Below are 16,775 nucleotides of genomic sequence, written 5' to 3' on the forward strand. Positions count from 1 at the left end.
TCGGTCCGCGGTGGCCACTACGGACACCATGTAATTAGCAAGGACGACGAGACAGCATGATGGCCAGAACAAGAAGTGATATCGGTTTATTCAGTCACTGATTATATAGGCGCACGATAGCGCGCCGTATCTGCGCAGGTCCGATGCGCAGTCGAGATGCAAATAGCCTTGCCGGATACAGTGTTGACTTCTGCCCCAAACTGGGGCAGATGGGGCGTGCAATTTTTGGTAGCGGGGGACTGCGTTTGCGCTATCCCCCTCATAAGCAATACAAATTAAGACTTGAATTACATGGGCCATGTTTCCTGAGTTACGATTCCGCGTTGCTGCAATGCGTACTACAAAGGGGATCACCGAGTGACTTCGATTAGAATAGTAAACTGTATTCCTAGAACTCTTGACAAATGTTTCACACCATGCCCTCCTCGTGCGCCACGAAATCCTGGTGCCGCTCCTGGGCAGGAGATGCGACGCATTGGTTAACGCGGCAGAAAAGGTTGAAAACGGTGGCCAGTCTTTGAGCTTTTAAATGCGAAACATTTCTTTGAGAACTCCAGGCAATTTGAGCGTCCATCTATCTCCCCCTAGGTCTGGGTGCTCTTATCATCACGACCTCATGAACAGTTATGTTACAACACCACATAAATTTATTCAAAAATTTCAAATGCATTTTTCTCAGTTTCATGATTTTATACATAACACGTAGTCTTACAAGGCATTTTCCCATGTTTTTATCGACTCACAATAACAACTTTGATACCAATATGTCCTTATTGAATAGATATCGTCGATGATGCTATACATTTTCTTCTATATCTTGTTCACCAAATTGAAATTCATGACGATTCTAAACGATAAGGGGTAGAAATTTTTCACTCGTGTTCATATTCATTTATTTCAATTTAAAATTTGTTGCGAAAAATGAAACTAGCATAATCGGCTACACCAGCTCTCAGGCAATGTGGATGCATACTTTGTTTTTAAATTTGACATAGTTAATTGCCAAAAATCCCCGTAAAATATATGCTAATTGCATATCATAGAATTTTAATATCTTCTGTTCTAAAGTAGCTATCAGAAATTTACTTAGAGATTTGGAATCACCAGAAGAAAAGGAATAAAATTATCAAGTTTCATTTAATTCAGATAATTAATAAAAAAATTTTCACAACCCACGTCTACCCTTAACTTGGCGTGAACCAACACTAGTATGGGAGGGTGAAATGGTTTGACAAATACGACTCGCTGGTTATCATAGAAATAATGTCACAATACAGCCACGTACATCGTCAAACACTTTCCAAAAAACAGTGGAAAGTGTTTGACGACGTACAAACAGTTAACGACGTAAAACCCACGTGGACGGGATGTGCCACTGGTACGAGTGCAACCCTAGCAGTCTGCATGACAATCAAACATTCTACCACAGAGCCACGCCAGGTCTCGGAACTACATTTCAAATAGACCCTAATGATCGTGAAATGCCTATTTAGTTGCAGTGCTGGCTTTCCAATTTTATGAACATTACATATGTATTTCTACGATACAGCCGTCACATTGGGCTAACATTAATTGCAGTCAGGTGTCATCCGCTTAATTTATTCATGTAGCAGTGTCAAGGGCTACGATCCTCACGAGCAGCAGCGCTTTACATAAGCCTAATGCTTCTGGTGTTGCTAATATCCATGTTGCTATTGGCATCACTATGCAACTATAAACAACTGGTAATGTAAAACATAAGCAGCTGTTTACTGTATGTATATGTGTGCATTTTTATATATCTTTAGGGCAACTTTGTAACGCTTCGCTCAATAAAATGTCACTACACAGCCACCTTGCATGCGCATGCTTTGCGTAACATCAATTCCCAAGGTATGTGGGATCTGCTGAACTTTTTTTTACTTTCTTTCAAAGGCCACACTTCACTCAAGCAATACTTTCCAAACAAGCCCAAGAATAGGGTGACAAATAATTCCTGCTTGCGACGATGTGGACTCGTGTACAACTTTGAGGTATAGAAGGGCAAGATTTCTCAGCAGCCGGGTTTTCCAGACATCAGCGCCAGCAGCAACATCGTTCTCAGGCAATCGAGTGTCGTGCCATGTGACCTCAACTACATTCTGTACTTTGACAACTGGTTTTGTAATGCGAACTTGCAGGTAATACTGAAAAAAAGTTGCCATTCGTTTTGTGGGCGGAGTGCAGGAGGCTCAGTTAGAAGGACACTAACTTCTATCCGAACAAGGACAACAGGGCAAGGGCTGTGAATGGTATGTTGAGATGGAGCCAACGTTTGAAGGAGTGAGCTCGAGGGCTGAGAAGTGGTTCAACAAACACTACGTGGCCCTACTGCATTTGCTTCTGCATCGCTGCAACATCCTATCAAAGCTTTGACAAAAAGGCATGTACAACGGTAGACAAGCCTCTTTTTGTCGCTGTCTACAAGAAACCTATGGGTAGCGTAGACCTTATGGACATGCTCCAACTGCATCCAACTACGATCGAAAAATAGTACAAGCGAACATTCATCTGGCGCCGAGATACCAGTGCCGCTGACGTGCCCCGCAAAAAGCAAGTGACCATTCTCTCCTTCAAAGCAGGCATTGCATGCGTTGTGAGGCTACAAGGAAAGGTTACAACACCCTCCAGAAGGCGACCTTTTGCCCCAACAAGAGGGGATAACGCACAGCAGGCAAAAAAACGGCGTGGACCAACATCTCTTGCTCCGTGAGATCAGGCTGGACACGGTTGATCACCTCCCAACGTTCTCCCAAAAGAACGGCTGCTGCAAATAACCGAAACGCACAGGTACCACACGAGTAATGTGCAGGAAGTGCAGTGTGCATCTCTGTTTCATGCCGCGAAAAAGTGTCTTCGGAAGGTTCACACTGACCCGTAGGAATCACGCAAAAGAGCCTGCTTTAGGACTCGTGCCTAGTGTTGCCCACAGGCTGTGAAGATGGATCTCGGCATGCAAACGCAGCTATGTTTTTTGTGCTTGCAGTGTGTGCTTTATAATCCTATAATAAATAAATATATCAGAAATAAAAGTTTGTTTAATTATTTAATGTGTCGTCAGTAAAGGATTACGCAGAGAGAAATTCAGGTCGTTATCACCAATATTTGCTTAAATCCGTGTTCATAATAAGGCAACTTTTCAAGAATGCATCATTTAGGGAAACATCACATTTAAGAGATAGGAGTCACGTGAATAACGAGTTTGCTAAAAATATTCCTTTAATTCACACAGCAGCCCAGGTAGTTGCCAACATTTGCACCTCAAAAACTGAACACATCACCTAAACATTACTCGGTAAAATGTGCAATCTAGAGGAGTATGCTGCATTTTTCATTTGCCACTTTCGCTCACAGTGTTAGCAGAAACAACAGCGCTAACGTAACACATCCAGCAAAGAAATGTGCTGTTTTGACAACTGTGTAACTGAAATTACACATGCCTTAATAAAAAGATTAGAGCCATTTTGTGTGGTACAGATACCTGCGCTATCACAAGGCACTCCAAGGCAGTCATTCAGTATTGCAACAAGCCAGTTACATTACAACTTCCATATCACTTAGCTCAAGCAAACAGGGATACATGGTTTCTTAAGATGTTCCAGGCAACTGTAATGGCATGAACCTGAACAACAGTAAGAACGAAAGATTTTTTTTTACATGCATAAAAACCACATTTCACATAACACATGCTCCAAAAACTGCGTCGAGAAAGTGGGCAGAAATTGCACATAGGCATACTATCGCACAGTCTTGATGCAATGCAAGAAAAATTTCTAGAGGTAGGTTCAGTGAACTAAGTTTCGTTGTTTGTACACTCAAAAAAAAAAAAGTACCGTAAATTGTTGCATTAGAACCCCTGGCAGAACGCATTTAAAGGCTGGCCTTTATTTCGTCGGTGCATAGACTTCCCATCTCTAATGCCTGTACAAAAACAAAATGATAAACTGGTAAATAACTTGTGTCTAATACCCGTGCCACACGGGCATAGAAAATGACGTTTGGTGGCGAAGGCCTTCAGATCCCGAATGACATTCGTTTCGCCGGCGCTGCTACACGTCCAAAGCGAATGACATTTGACTTTATGATGTCGATCACAGCACCTTCCAAGTGAGCATTGAGTGAATAGCAATAAAAAAAATTTAAGAAGCATTTACAAGCTTCATACACATCAGATAATCATCAAATGTAGAAATAAGCATATTACGCTGTCCTACGTTTTAGTTTCTTGCTTTGTTTTACAACGTTGCAGCCGACCGTAGCAACCTAAGCCAACACTAGTCAGATCCACAGCGTAAATAGTTAAAATAGACACTAAAATTGACAAGCGTTTCATTATCAATACTTTATTTTCTTTGTATAACGTTAAAAGCATCTTTTTAAGAATTTTGTGCAAATAAAAGACGGGAAATTTCATTTTTAGCTCAATATAATTTGTTATATATACTTTCAGGTAAATCGCACTTCGCGAGCTGTGTCGTCGAGAGTAGGCATTTCTCAGTCAACTGAGTTCTGGCGAAGGCAGTTGGTGGCGAATGGCATTCGAATGGCATTCGGATGAATGCCATTTTGTTCGCCCGTGTGGCACCGCGCGAATGGCAATAAATCTGAAGGCATTCGGGGGTAAATGCCATTTTTTCTGCCCGTGTGGCACGGGTATAACTCCAAGAACACATTTTGTGCCTGTTTAAACAGGAAGGCATCTTCGAAACAACATAAGTGCCACCATAGGGACTAGCGTGTGGACGGTCGTTGTAATAAACATACGAAGATTTGTGCGTGGCCGCAGCTGCACTAGTATGTTGAAAGTGGACGCCTTTTCCTCCCATGATCTGAACAAAAGGCCAACAAACCAAAGCATGTCAAAACAGAAAATGGGCATGTTCAGATGTATGCAAGCACATTCCAAGAACAAAAAGACTGAACAGTGAAAACAGCGGTGACAAATAGAAACTGACTAAAAGAACGAGATGAGCTCCATAATCTCAAAGCTGCCTTGACACCAGAAATCGTATTTTCTTTTTCTGCGCAGCAACATAAAAACAGCGCTGCACCTTCCAAGGGAGTCAAAACTTTCCAAATCAAAAGTTAAAAAGAAAAATTCCTTTATACCAAGCCAAACTATAAAAGCACTGCACTTCAATTTTCTTTTGCAGTGCAGTGCAAAAGAAAATTGCAGGTAATTCATCACATAATTTAGATTATGTGATGAATCACCTGAATCATCACATAAGAATCAGGTGATTCTTATGTGATGCTTTCTGCAAATCACAATCTAAATTACAACTTACGGACATGAATACATTGTGAATTGTGTATTTCTATATTTTGTGCTTATAAATTACGATACACCGTTTTAAAGTAGAGTGAGAGTGATGCTCTGTTCCTACAGGGTGTAGAAATAACCAGTATTTCCTTATATCCATGTTCACTACAAGTTTGGATCTATTGCTACACTTTTCTACAATATGCATAAGTTAATAATGAAAAATTTTGTTGAAGCACACCAAAAAAACACATGAACAGAAGAGGCTGTCAGCCTCTCCTGTCTGTCGGTTTTCGGTGTGCTTCAACAAAATTTTCAATTATTAACATAATCCATCTGGCCCAACTTGCCAATTGCTGCAATATGCACATGTCCTGTCTTACAACACTACAGAATGAGCCAGAATGTTATGTAGAATGAAACTTTTCTTCAATATAGGACTTTCCTTTTGGTTGCTAATGGTCAAACAGTAATAAGGGTCTTTTCATAGTTATTACAATGCATACGCTACTTATAGTAAAACTACTAAAAATATTAAAAAGAAAAAATTTAAACAACTAAACACTAGCACCTCACTTTTACTTTTGTCAGTAGGGTTAAATGCGTCCGCAAAATATTACCAAAAGTTGTTTAAGGAATCGTTTCGGTGGACAGTGATACGGAACAGTCTCGAACATCAGTCTTTGAGCTTGCGTATTGCATGGCTTTGAAACTTGAAAAGCCACCCCGATTGATATATTTTTTTCTGTTGCTAACTTGAACTGAAATGAAGCTAAGTTGTATAGCTAGAAAATAAAAATTATTTTCTCAAGCCATACTGGCTTTAAAATCAACATAACACAATGTTACAACACAATGACATCTCACGAGGCATTGAAGGCATTGGACCACAATTCTAACATGACTTTACAAACTGTATGCCCTGTAACAAGAAACAATTAGCCAGATGTCATTTTCACTGTCTTCCACGTTTTGTAGCCAAAGCGGTCATCAGCGAAAAAAGCCTGTAAGCATCGTAACATCAGCAAGATAGTTTGAGAGCAACAAAACAACTTTGGACGGCAGCACAGCACTTGGAAAATCAGTGCAGCAGAATTTGTCGCACAAGTGAACTGATATTTATCAACACTGCAAGACAGTTTAATCCAAAGTTTAACATTGGCACTGATGCCTACCCACTTCTAGGTCGACGTGGTAGGTGAAGAATCCACGAGTACAGGTGTGTTGATTCGTGCAGGAGGTGATTATTCACTTGCCCAGTAAACACCGCGAACACCTTGCAAACATAGCTGTGTGTACGTACTCGGTGAGAAGTGTCGGTGCCACAAAATCTAATGCAAGAGCACCTCTAAGCCTTCTTATTATGCACAAGGAGGACAACATCTGCTAACGTACTAAACAGATTCACCATTCCGACTTTTTTCCCCTTTATATATAAACTGTACACAGCACCGAAACATTCAGCATACTTATCAACGTCACGTTAATGGAAGCGGCTCGTACACTGCTGTACTTGTGTAAGAGTTCACAAGAGGTGCTTAACATTTAAAGCTCACCCAAAGTTTCTTCAGATAACGAGCTAACAATGTGTGTTTACAGTATCTACAATGTGGCTATACATAAGTAGCCTGAAAAGTAATGACGCCATCTAGAGTGAATAGGACGACAACTCTCGCACGCATAATAAACATCTCGCCAACCTACAATTCGTTGGAAAAACAAATTCACAAAAGAAATGTCCATGCCATAGTGACAAAAATGAACACAGGGCAAAAGAAACTACAAAATTCGTTAAGCGCACACATTCAACTCTCTATACAACAATAGAGGGTTTGGTGAGTGCCCCATAAAATGTTTTACTAAGCTCAACACTGCTCATCGAGGAACAGTGTACCTAGCAAACACTAAGTTTCAAAATTGTGCATGGTCTAACGGCAAAGTTTAGAAAAAAAAAAGAGGGATAAAATAAAATACAAAACATAAAAGAAACCCCGAAAAGCTCTTTCTTGCACTGCTAGTGTGAAAATTCCTAACAGCAATATTTCTGAGTGCTAATTGAGAACAACGTCGATGTACACGTTTTGAATGCAACAAGTAACTATCTGCTACACACGTAGAAGGCAACTATAACAGCCACATTCTCTGCGCTAACGCCGGTGTGATCGAACCACACTACCACACTCACCCTTGTGGCCTTGATTCTCGAACCGCATGAACAGAGACAGTTACACCTGTTCGCATGCTTGAAGAAGAAGTCTCAGCAAGTCCACAGTCTTAAACAGTTCTATGTTCATGATGTCACACTCAGAAGGTTTCACTAGGGTCACACTCTGTGCTCGTGTGCCCGAACATTTCGCAGACGTCGCAGTACGGTCGACTTGAGCGCCTAGGGGAGCCATGGTGACTGTGCGTCACCATCTCTTCGTCCATGCTGCACTGGATGGGGCAGTCAGCCGTGTCGTGAACGTCGAAGCGGTCACAGATGTCGCAGAACAGGCGCGGAGGCACAGCAGCTTTGATGCCGTTACTGAAAGTGGAAACAAAACAGTTTGACTTATGAAAATATTGGGTATGTGTAGCTTTGGATGCATGGTGGTAACATGGAATGGAACGGAATGACAAAAACTTTATTTGTGGTAACATGGTGTTTGTACAATTTTTTGAGTATGGTAAAGTAAGATATAGACACACGTGTGTTTCAGGCTGCAAGGATCCTTTCAGCGATCATGATAGTTAAGGCTACCAAGAAAGTTACCGTATTTACTCGCGTAATACTCGCACTCGCATAATTCTCGCACCCTTCACATCGCCCAAGAAAAATACATTTTTTTCCTCGAGTAATTATCGCACCCCTGAAAACTGCCGCAATAAAGTCGTCTGCTTGTTCAAGCCACTGATGATGATAGCACATGCCATCTAGCGCCATCTCTTAAGCATCAAGTGTACTATTGCACAGAGATTCAATTCAATCCAAGCCAAGTTGAAGTGACCAGTGCGCGTTGCGGCGTGTTTTGTTTGTTGTGTCGGTAATCTTGGCACGTTATAGGGCGATACTGAAGCTACACGGCTGCTTCAAGTTGCAAGTGATGGATCATGCACTAAACAACGGCAACAGGGCCGCCGGTAGGCCCTTCGGAGCCTACGAGTTTTGTGTTCGCTACTGGTGACGGCAGCTGAAAGCCACCAAGACGCATTGGGCCTGCCGTGTGCCTAAAACTGGGATTGATGGTAAACTTCATTTCTTCAGAAGGAAACTGCGGACGATTCTGTTAAATAGCCATCAGCCCAATACTGACGTCCTACGCTTACCTTTTGAGGGCTCCTGTTGAGCGACGAACGCTACCGCTACGCCCGAAACGCCCACAAGCTTAGCGCGTGGTATTTTAATTCTCGACTATTTGCTTCCACACTTTTTGTGTCTCAAATAAATCTTGTCTTGTGTTGAACCTCTGCTTTTATTGTTGAGGTAAGTGCTAATTAGTACTTCTTAAAGCTTGCTGTAAGGTGCTGGTGTGAGAATCCCGATTTGTGGCCACTTCGTTTTCTTTTTTGCTCTCTATGTTTTTGTGGAAAGCTTTCCCTGTGTAATTCTCGCATCCCCCAACTTTGCATCGGTTTTCCGGCAAAAGAAGTGTGAGGATTATGCGAGTAAATACGGTAATTCATAACATGAATTGACAGTTAATCAGTAAATGCTGAGGTCCACTAGCTTCACCTGAATGTCAACTATTTTGAAGCCATATTATTCTACCTTGTATTTTGTTTGCACCTCTCCATGCTTTGTATAGCTTGTTAGTGAAAAACTGCAAAAGTGAAGACCCGAGACACTTTATGCTGACACCCAATTAGCACCACCACAACTACCATGTGAGCTAAATATAGTAGCTTCACCTTTTTGTGTTCTGCGCATCAGCCTGAAGAGAGCAGGCAAACTTACAGGTTGATGTCGATGTCGTCGAGAGTAGGGCCCGCCTCTAGAATCTCAACACGTGCCTTGAGATCATCGTTCTTTCGTTGCATGTCCACGATTATAGAGTTGAGGAAGTCCACCTGTAATGTAAATTATTTGAAAGTGGATAAATGTAGTGAATATGTGTTAACAGATAATATTTTTCAAAAAGCAGAGTTACAACTCCCTTCCCCCTATTCGTAGGTTACTTGTTATCACGTAAGCTGGTAGCAACACATCTTGACAGGTAAACGATGAATCAGATAACGAAGATGGGTAGGTTTGCTGAAATGCTGGCTATAACATTTCTTATTGAGCCACTGTTTATCATCGCTGGATTAAATTACGAATGGATTGTGTCATATACTGCAGCAAAAAACAAGGCCTGGATGATGCACTTCTTTTAAAGAGAAGGCTGGAAACTTCGAGCAAGCATTATGAAAGCATGAACAGAAGTTGAAAATGATCAGCATCAAACGTGACGAGTACGGTAGCTCATTATGAAATGCCACACTTCTGCTGGGAACTTTAATAGATTCCCACACAAGCATATAACCTAGCCAACATCAAGCACTGTTGCCTGGCTTCTTGCAAAATGCTGCGATTCAGGTGGCCTGTTTTTTTACATTCTTACACGTATGTAAAAAAAATTATAACTCACCTGCATCTGAAGACTGTCTCTTTCCTCTTTCAGGGCAAGGTCTCCACCTGTAAAGCACGAAGAATACTAATTGCATGCATCTACGAAGCCAAGACTCTGAACAGTGGTCACACAAAAAACAGAGGGGTGGGGGGGGGGTCACCACGCTCACCTTGCATCGACGGAAAGCCCCGTTTTACCAACTTGCTATAGCCACTCAAGAAGTAACTTTTCAGCAAACAGAGAACACAAGCTTGCACTAGCTGCTACGCCCGAAACGCCAACAAGCTTTGCGTGTGGTATTTTAATTTTCGACTATTTGCTTCCACTTTTTGTGCCTCAAATAAATCTTGTCTTGTGTTGAACCTCTGCTTTTATTGTTGAAGTAAATTCTAATTAGTACTTCTTAAAGCTTGCTGTAAGGTGCTGGTATGAGAATCCCAATTTGTGGCCACTTCGTTTTCTTTTTCCCTCTCTACGTTTTCGTGGAAAGTTTTCCCCGCGTAATTCTCGCACCCCTCAACTTTGCATCGGTTTTCCGGCAAAAAAAATACGAGGATTATGCGAGTAAATACGGTAGTTTATACCACGAGTTGACAGTAATCAGTAGATGCTGAGGTCCACTAGCTTCACCTGAATGTCAACTATTTTGAAGCCACATTATTCTACCTCGTATTTTGTTTGCACCTCTCCATGCTTTGTATAGCTTGTTAGTAAAAAACTGCAAAAGTGAAGTGCGGCTGTGTGTGTCCTGAACTACGAGCAAAGGTGTGGAACAATACGAGGAATGATCGGCCACTCAATGCTAACTTGCAAAGAGTCTTGAGTATTCTTCTAGAGCGTTCACAAATCTACTCAGCGAATGTATGACTACATTACCTGCCACAATTATTTTTATGTATAAAGGAGATCTAAAGAGACTAATCTTTTTGGTTAGTTACTGACATGAAAAGCAAACAAACAATAAAGACATAGGGAGGACAGGCGAGAACAGATTAACATTATTTTAATAAAACCAAGAAATAAGACAGTAACTGGAATACGAAAGTGTACGAAATGATAGCTTGCCACAGGCAGGAGCCGAACACACATTTTTTGCAGTGCATGTTAAGTGCCTAACCAATGAAGCTGTCACAGCAGCAATCCTTCCATCTACTTTGCTGGGTGCTTGTGTATCTGTACAAGATTACCCTTGAGAGTGTGACCCGCTCTGCTCCCGTCCACGGCAGCGAAGTACATCATTTCTCAATATAGTCTGCCAAAGTGCATAGCACAGCTGCAGCCCAGATACTGACAAGAAAGCTTCAGTTGGTGCGGGTGAAACTCACTTACGATTTCAGAATTGCCATGAGTCCCTTTCAAGTGCACAGATTTTCGATCCCACCATACTCGAGCATACTATGCATTCTTACGGCGCTTAGAAAATTATCATGCAAGATTGACTTCAATAATAATTGAGAACAGAAAAAAAACAAGAAGAAACAATGCTTCTCTCCTGTATAATTAGAATTCAACACCACTGCATCAAGTTACGGGATGACTGCACTGAAAGACATGCCGCAAATACTCAGACATGTGCAACTACTGGGAATGAATCGTTATAGTAATGAGCAGATTACCTGAATATAGCTTTCCACATTTAAGGGTCACCTAATTTTCACAATTGAAAGTTTTCGCCTGACGTATATTATTATTCCAAAAGAAAAAAGGTGCACTAAATGATGCTCTACGATGATTCTCATGTCTTCGGTTGATCATTCAGTGCTTATATCTATTGAGGTGTTATTCTTCAATAAATTATCAAATGTCTTTGATAATTTTACAAATAATAACACCTCAATAAATATAGGCATGATAATTAAATTTAACAACCTAGGTTTCTTTAGCAGTGCACCCGCATTCATTGATTCCGGCACACTTGCAACCTTCCCTTACAAAAGTATAGCTACGTAAGCTGCCAAATCATAGTTTGTGCTCAACACCCTACAGCTACTGCAGCCTATACCCTCAAATACTTACCCCCTCCTTCCGTTGAACGTGCAGCACTGACAGTTGGGGCTGCTGCAGGAACAGATGCCTTGCCGTTGACAGCTGAAGCAGCAGCCGCTGCAGCTTTCAGCTCGGCCACCTTAGCTTCGAGCTGGTGCTTCTCGTCCTGCACTTTCTGAAGCAGCTCTCGGACCGACCGGTTACGCTCCAGCTCTGACTCCAATTGAGACAGCTACGTACGTAAAGAAGAAAATGGAGTTGTAAAAGTGCAATAATGAGGACGCCATGTAATGAAGAGTTGAGAGCACACCGAATGTACCTCTTGCGACATCTGGCTGAACTTGCGCTGGTCCTCCTCTGCCCTGCCTTTGGCCTGCTCCAACATGGTCCGCAGTTCTTCCCTGGCCTGGGAAAGCTGCTGCTCCCTGGATGGGGGGTTGCCAATGCATGCACTCACATCGCAGCCAATAGCCACACACAGCCACATCAAGAAGCAGCAGCAGCAGCCGCAACAGCAGCGACGCATAGCACCAGGTTTCCCTTTGGCACGAGTGCGCTCGAGTAACGGTTAAGAGTGAGTGTTGGTGCTATAATAGGTTAACCAAACAATAGGAATCAACGTCATCACCACCTCACTTATGTCCAGCAAAGAATGAAGGCCCCTTTGAGTGAACTTCATCTATACACATCCTGCATCATTCTACTTAAGACTATGCTTTAACGTTTCTTAGCCTCATCAATTTACCTATCCCACGGCACCACAGAAATGCATTTTCATGTGTTCACAACATACAGAAGCTGCATGCCATGCAGGAACACCTCCATCACATCTAATATTCTTCATAAATATGCATTCGTGATGTGCCGATATGATGACAAGTAACTTAAGTTTACTTTGACATGTTCAGTTTGTTCCGTCAATGTCAGTTATATTAAAATTTCTTATAGAACTTTTCGCATGCCATAATATGTATAGGTGTTTTGGGAACACAAAGACCTTAGTGGCAGCTCTGGTGACAAGATTTTTGTGAGAAGGAGCACAACTGAAGTATGTAAATCTATCATCGTAATTACCAACTATGTCCTACTTGACTGTTGCCAGCAGGAGTGGAGCTACTGTAAATGTACATTAGTTCTTTCAAATGTCAGATCATTGCTAGGGCTACCCCTGCCCACTTTTGCCTCGCTGGCTTGTTTGGCCTCGATACTATGATTGCACCTTACGTAATTTTTTTTTCCCTTTATGTTTGTCTGGCCTCAGCAATATGACCACATAAAAAAAATAAAGAAATCTAGTTGTCTCAGCAATCAAACCTGGGCATCAAAAGGTATTGAAAGGGTGTTTTCAGTCAAAATGAGAAGGCTTGTGTTAGCGACACATCCGTAGTGCACTGCATCAGTAAAAAAATTTTGAGAAAGGTCGTTATCATCTGACTTAATATTGCATATGCTCGTCACTTCTGCATGTATGGTGTCATCTGTGCTCTCACTCGTAATTACTTGTGCTGTATACTCCAAATAAACTTTAAATGCAAGTTAGTACCCGTCTCATAATTGTCTCCTTTGGTTCTCTCTTTAGGTCTTCCCTCTGCTGAAAAAGGTATTCGGCTACACAGAGACAAATAGACGCACACAAACTGCGATTTCAAGCGCTGCCTTTTATTGTGGGGCAGAGAATGACGTAACCATTCGTATCTGCAACATGGTAAGACAAACTCCGTTTTTGATCACGTGCACGAAGAGCAAGCTTGCTTCAAAAAACCTCGAGTGGTCTCAATACAACCCAATGCAAAAAGTTAACATATTGGTGATCCTGTAACCACCTCCTCGACTGCAATGACTAAGGCGAAAAATCTGCACTCAGTCTCATTAGTAAAGTGTATAGCCATGATGTAGACTCCTTGGGATTGCAAATCAGCACAACAGAAGTACAACCGTAGATAAATTGCCACCAACTTCCATTAATGCACATTACCGTATTTACTCGATTCTACCGCGCCCTCGATTGTAACGCGCACCCGATTTCCATGACGAAAAAAAAAAACGTAAGACATCGATTGCAACGCACGCCCATTTTTCTCGCTGGCCCGCACGATCACACCACTCGAAAAAACGACTCCTTTCGGGAGCGTCTTCCATTTAAATATGAGATACGGCTAAGCTTGTGCCACTCTGACGTGTAACAGAGCATTGCCGTCACTGTAGTTTTACCGTAGACCGATGTCAGCACGCGAACTTGCTTCGCCCCCTTCTTCTCGACAGTTGTGGTGCCAGGCATATCGAAGTAAAGAGGCGTCTGATCAGCATTCCCGATTTGCCCAAGCAGGTAGCCGTTGTTGTGCCACAAGTTTAGGACGAACCTCTGAAAACTGAAGCTTTTCATCGTACTCCTCCGCAAAACTTTTCGCATATGCCCATTCCCCTTCGGAGGGAAAAGCCTTTCCTCTTCATAAAGTTAGTTAGCCAGAACCTGCTCGCTTTAAACTGGCTCCGCATTAGACCTTTTTCTAAGACTAATTGCATAGCCCGCACTTGGAGCAGTTCTGTCGTCACGGGCCGCCGTGCCGCTCGCTGCTCAAACACATACTCGCCGAGCAGCTCTTTAATTTGCGGAAACCGACCTTGCTGTGGTCCACTGAAGCCTTTGCGTGAAGCTTTGCTGTCGACAATCTTCTGCTTTTGTTTCCGCCAGTCCCGCACGCACGTTTCGGGAACTCTGAACGACCGCGATGCAGCCCGATTTACGTCCGTTTCGGCACACGCAATGACTTTTCTTTGAAAAGCGGCACCGTGGTGCACTCGTCGAGTTTTTGGAGTCGGCCCTTCCATGCCGTCGATGCTAATGCACACCAAGATGACGAACTCCTCAGCACACGTACGAAGTGCCGCACATGGGAAACACATAGGCAGAAATGGCCGACGTGCCATGCCGACGCACGTAGGGGGCGGCCATTTTGGAATGCCAATGGCAATAGAACGACCGTATTCATTTTTTTTTTTTTTCGTACTCGATTCTAACGTGCATGCGATTTATGAACTCGCCTAACCGGAAAAAAGGTGCACATTAGATTCGAGTAATTACGGTAACTACAGCAGTAATAGTCTGAAAAAATGTTGTTCATTTAACGGTTGTATAAATGTGCACCCTGAATGGCTTTTTGAATCAAGAATCACAGTACACATCATGGGGGTGTAGTAAAGCTAAAAGGTGCACCAGCACGTTCGGCTGCAAAAAAACAGTGAAACCATGGGAAGCTTTAAACATAAAAGCTAAGTAAAAACAAGTTTTTATTCTTCGCTAGGTCTGATCGGCTCTGTTGTAGCAATGCATTCGTAGGACGCAAAAAACCGTTTGTACGATAACCTAACATAAATGTTAGAGGACCGTGGCAACTGAAATACCAGATGAAGAAGAAAACCACAAAACTTTGTCATTTTTTATTAATTTTTTTCATGAACGTAAGAATTTTTCTGCACCACTGAGGGCCATGTAGAAAGATGGGCAAATTCTCAAAACGCATTTCTCTCTGAAATAAAGGAAGACGCTGCATTCATCCTCCCTGTAGCATACAAATTTATGCGTCAACCACATGCTGCAACGTACTATTGAGACAGAGTAAAACTTCTGCACAATTTTCAAAACACAAGTCAGGGTGCAACATTTGACCATAAAAACTTTGTCAGTGGCATTTAAAGCCGATTTCAACTACATCAACAACACCCTCATTTTGGAGCACATAGCCTCTTTGCAGACAGACTACACTGGCTCACACCAGGATATATGTAAAAGTACATTAACATTTCTCCCATAAACTGCACAGGTGAACAACATGAACATTACCGTTTCCATCTGTTCTTACCGCAAGACTCCATGCAAAGGTAAAAATAAAGGTGCTTTGACCATTTCTTCCTCAGTGACAGACCTTGTGCGCCATGCATTCTCTGTGTCATCCCAACAAAGATGCATTGGCTACATTGGCACAAACATTTGAACACAGGGGATTAGATTGCATGCAGTGGAAGTCCCTCATAGCTCTAAAGCACGTGCATAATTCTCTAGCTGACTGTGCTTCTACACATCACAAACAAGAAAGAATGTCACAGTCTCTGTGGTGCTCGTGACACTCGTGAGACCCTCACAATTTAAAAAAAAAAAGATCACAAGTTAGCAGCAAACAGCAGCTCACAATACAGTAAAGTTCACATTGTTGTCATTCTAGGCAGCAGGTAATGGTAATGAGTATTGATGGATACGGCAGCCTAGAAATAAAGGGTCAGCAGAGACAGAAACAGTTTTGCTGAGGCATGAGTAACAGAAAAATGCAGCGTTAAGGTGAACTGGACGACGGGAAACCTCCCAGATGGAGAACAATCAAGATATGTCCAATATGCCCTTTCTGTAATGATCCCTGATGGGATCAACAGTACAAATAAATAAACATAATAAAAAATATGTGCGAGACAGCAATCGACATCTTTCTAAACGCTTTTAATTGCTGAGAAGACATATACCTATCACTGGCATATCTTTGGACTCGTTAAAAATGAGTCAAAACAGCACAATAGAAATGCTAGTAGCAGCCACGTCTTCAGCTCAGTGTAAGCTATGTGCAATGCTGTAACGTCCAGCACTTTGCAAAACATGGAGCTACTGGTTTCACACGTGGGATTGTAACAAAGGGGGCACTTACAAATTGTGCAACTAGTATCGGGGGAACACTCACAGAACGTGAGATTCAATACATGTCAATGATGACAGTCACTGCTAACCTAGGTTGATAGTTTCCAGAATCAGTATCAATTCACACGTGACATCCGCAAAGATATACTAGAAGTCATTCTGGAATGAGACGTCGCGAATGAATAGACCTTTTGCTGTCTGCAGAAGGTGTTAACAGATGTTGACTGTTTAGCGA

At 42.2% G+C, this 16,775-nt stretch overlaps 1 protein-coding gene across 4 annotated transcripts in view; it reads right to left on the minus strand.

Moving 5' to 3' along the window:
* Positions 1 to 7,200: 7,200 nt before the first annotated feature.
* Positions 7,201 to 16,775, minus strand: part of LOC119173364 (uncharacterized) — a 138,368-nt gene continuing 128,793 nt past the window's right edge. For all 4 annotated transcript variants that reach the window (XM_037424213.2, XM_075889851.1, XM_075889850.1 and 1 more), the window contains 5 exons: positions 12,179 to 12,284; positions 11,890 to 12,091; positions 9,892 to 9,938; positions 9,219 to 9,331; positions 7,201 to 7,808 (listed from right to left, as the gene is read on the minus strand). In XM_037424213.2, coding sequence (XP_037280110.2) covers positions 7,586 to 7,808; positions 9,219 to 9,331; positions 9,892 to 9,938; positions 11,890 to 12,091; positions 12,179 to 12,284 — 691 coding nt within the window. In that variant the 3' untranslated portion in view covers positions 7,201 to 7,585. The remainder of the gene's footprint in view (positions 7,809 to 9,218; positions 9,332 to 9,891; positions 9,939 to 11,889; positions 12,092 to 12,178; positions 12,285 to 16,775) is intronic.

Source organism: Rhipicephalus microplus, chromosome 3 (genome assembly GCF_043290135.1).
Source record: "Rhipicephalus microplus isolate Deutch F79 chromosome 3, USDA_Rmic, whole genome shotgun sequence".
Lineage (NCBI taxonomy): Eukaryota > Metazoa > Arthropoda > Arachnida > Ixodida > Ixodidae > Rhipicephalus > Rhipicephalus microplus.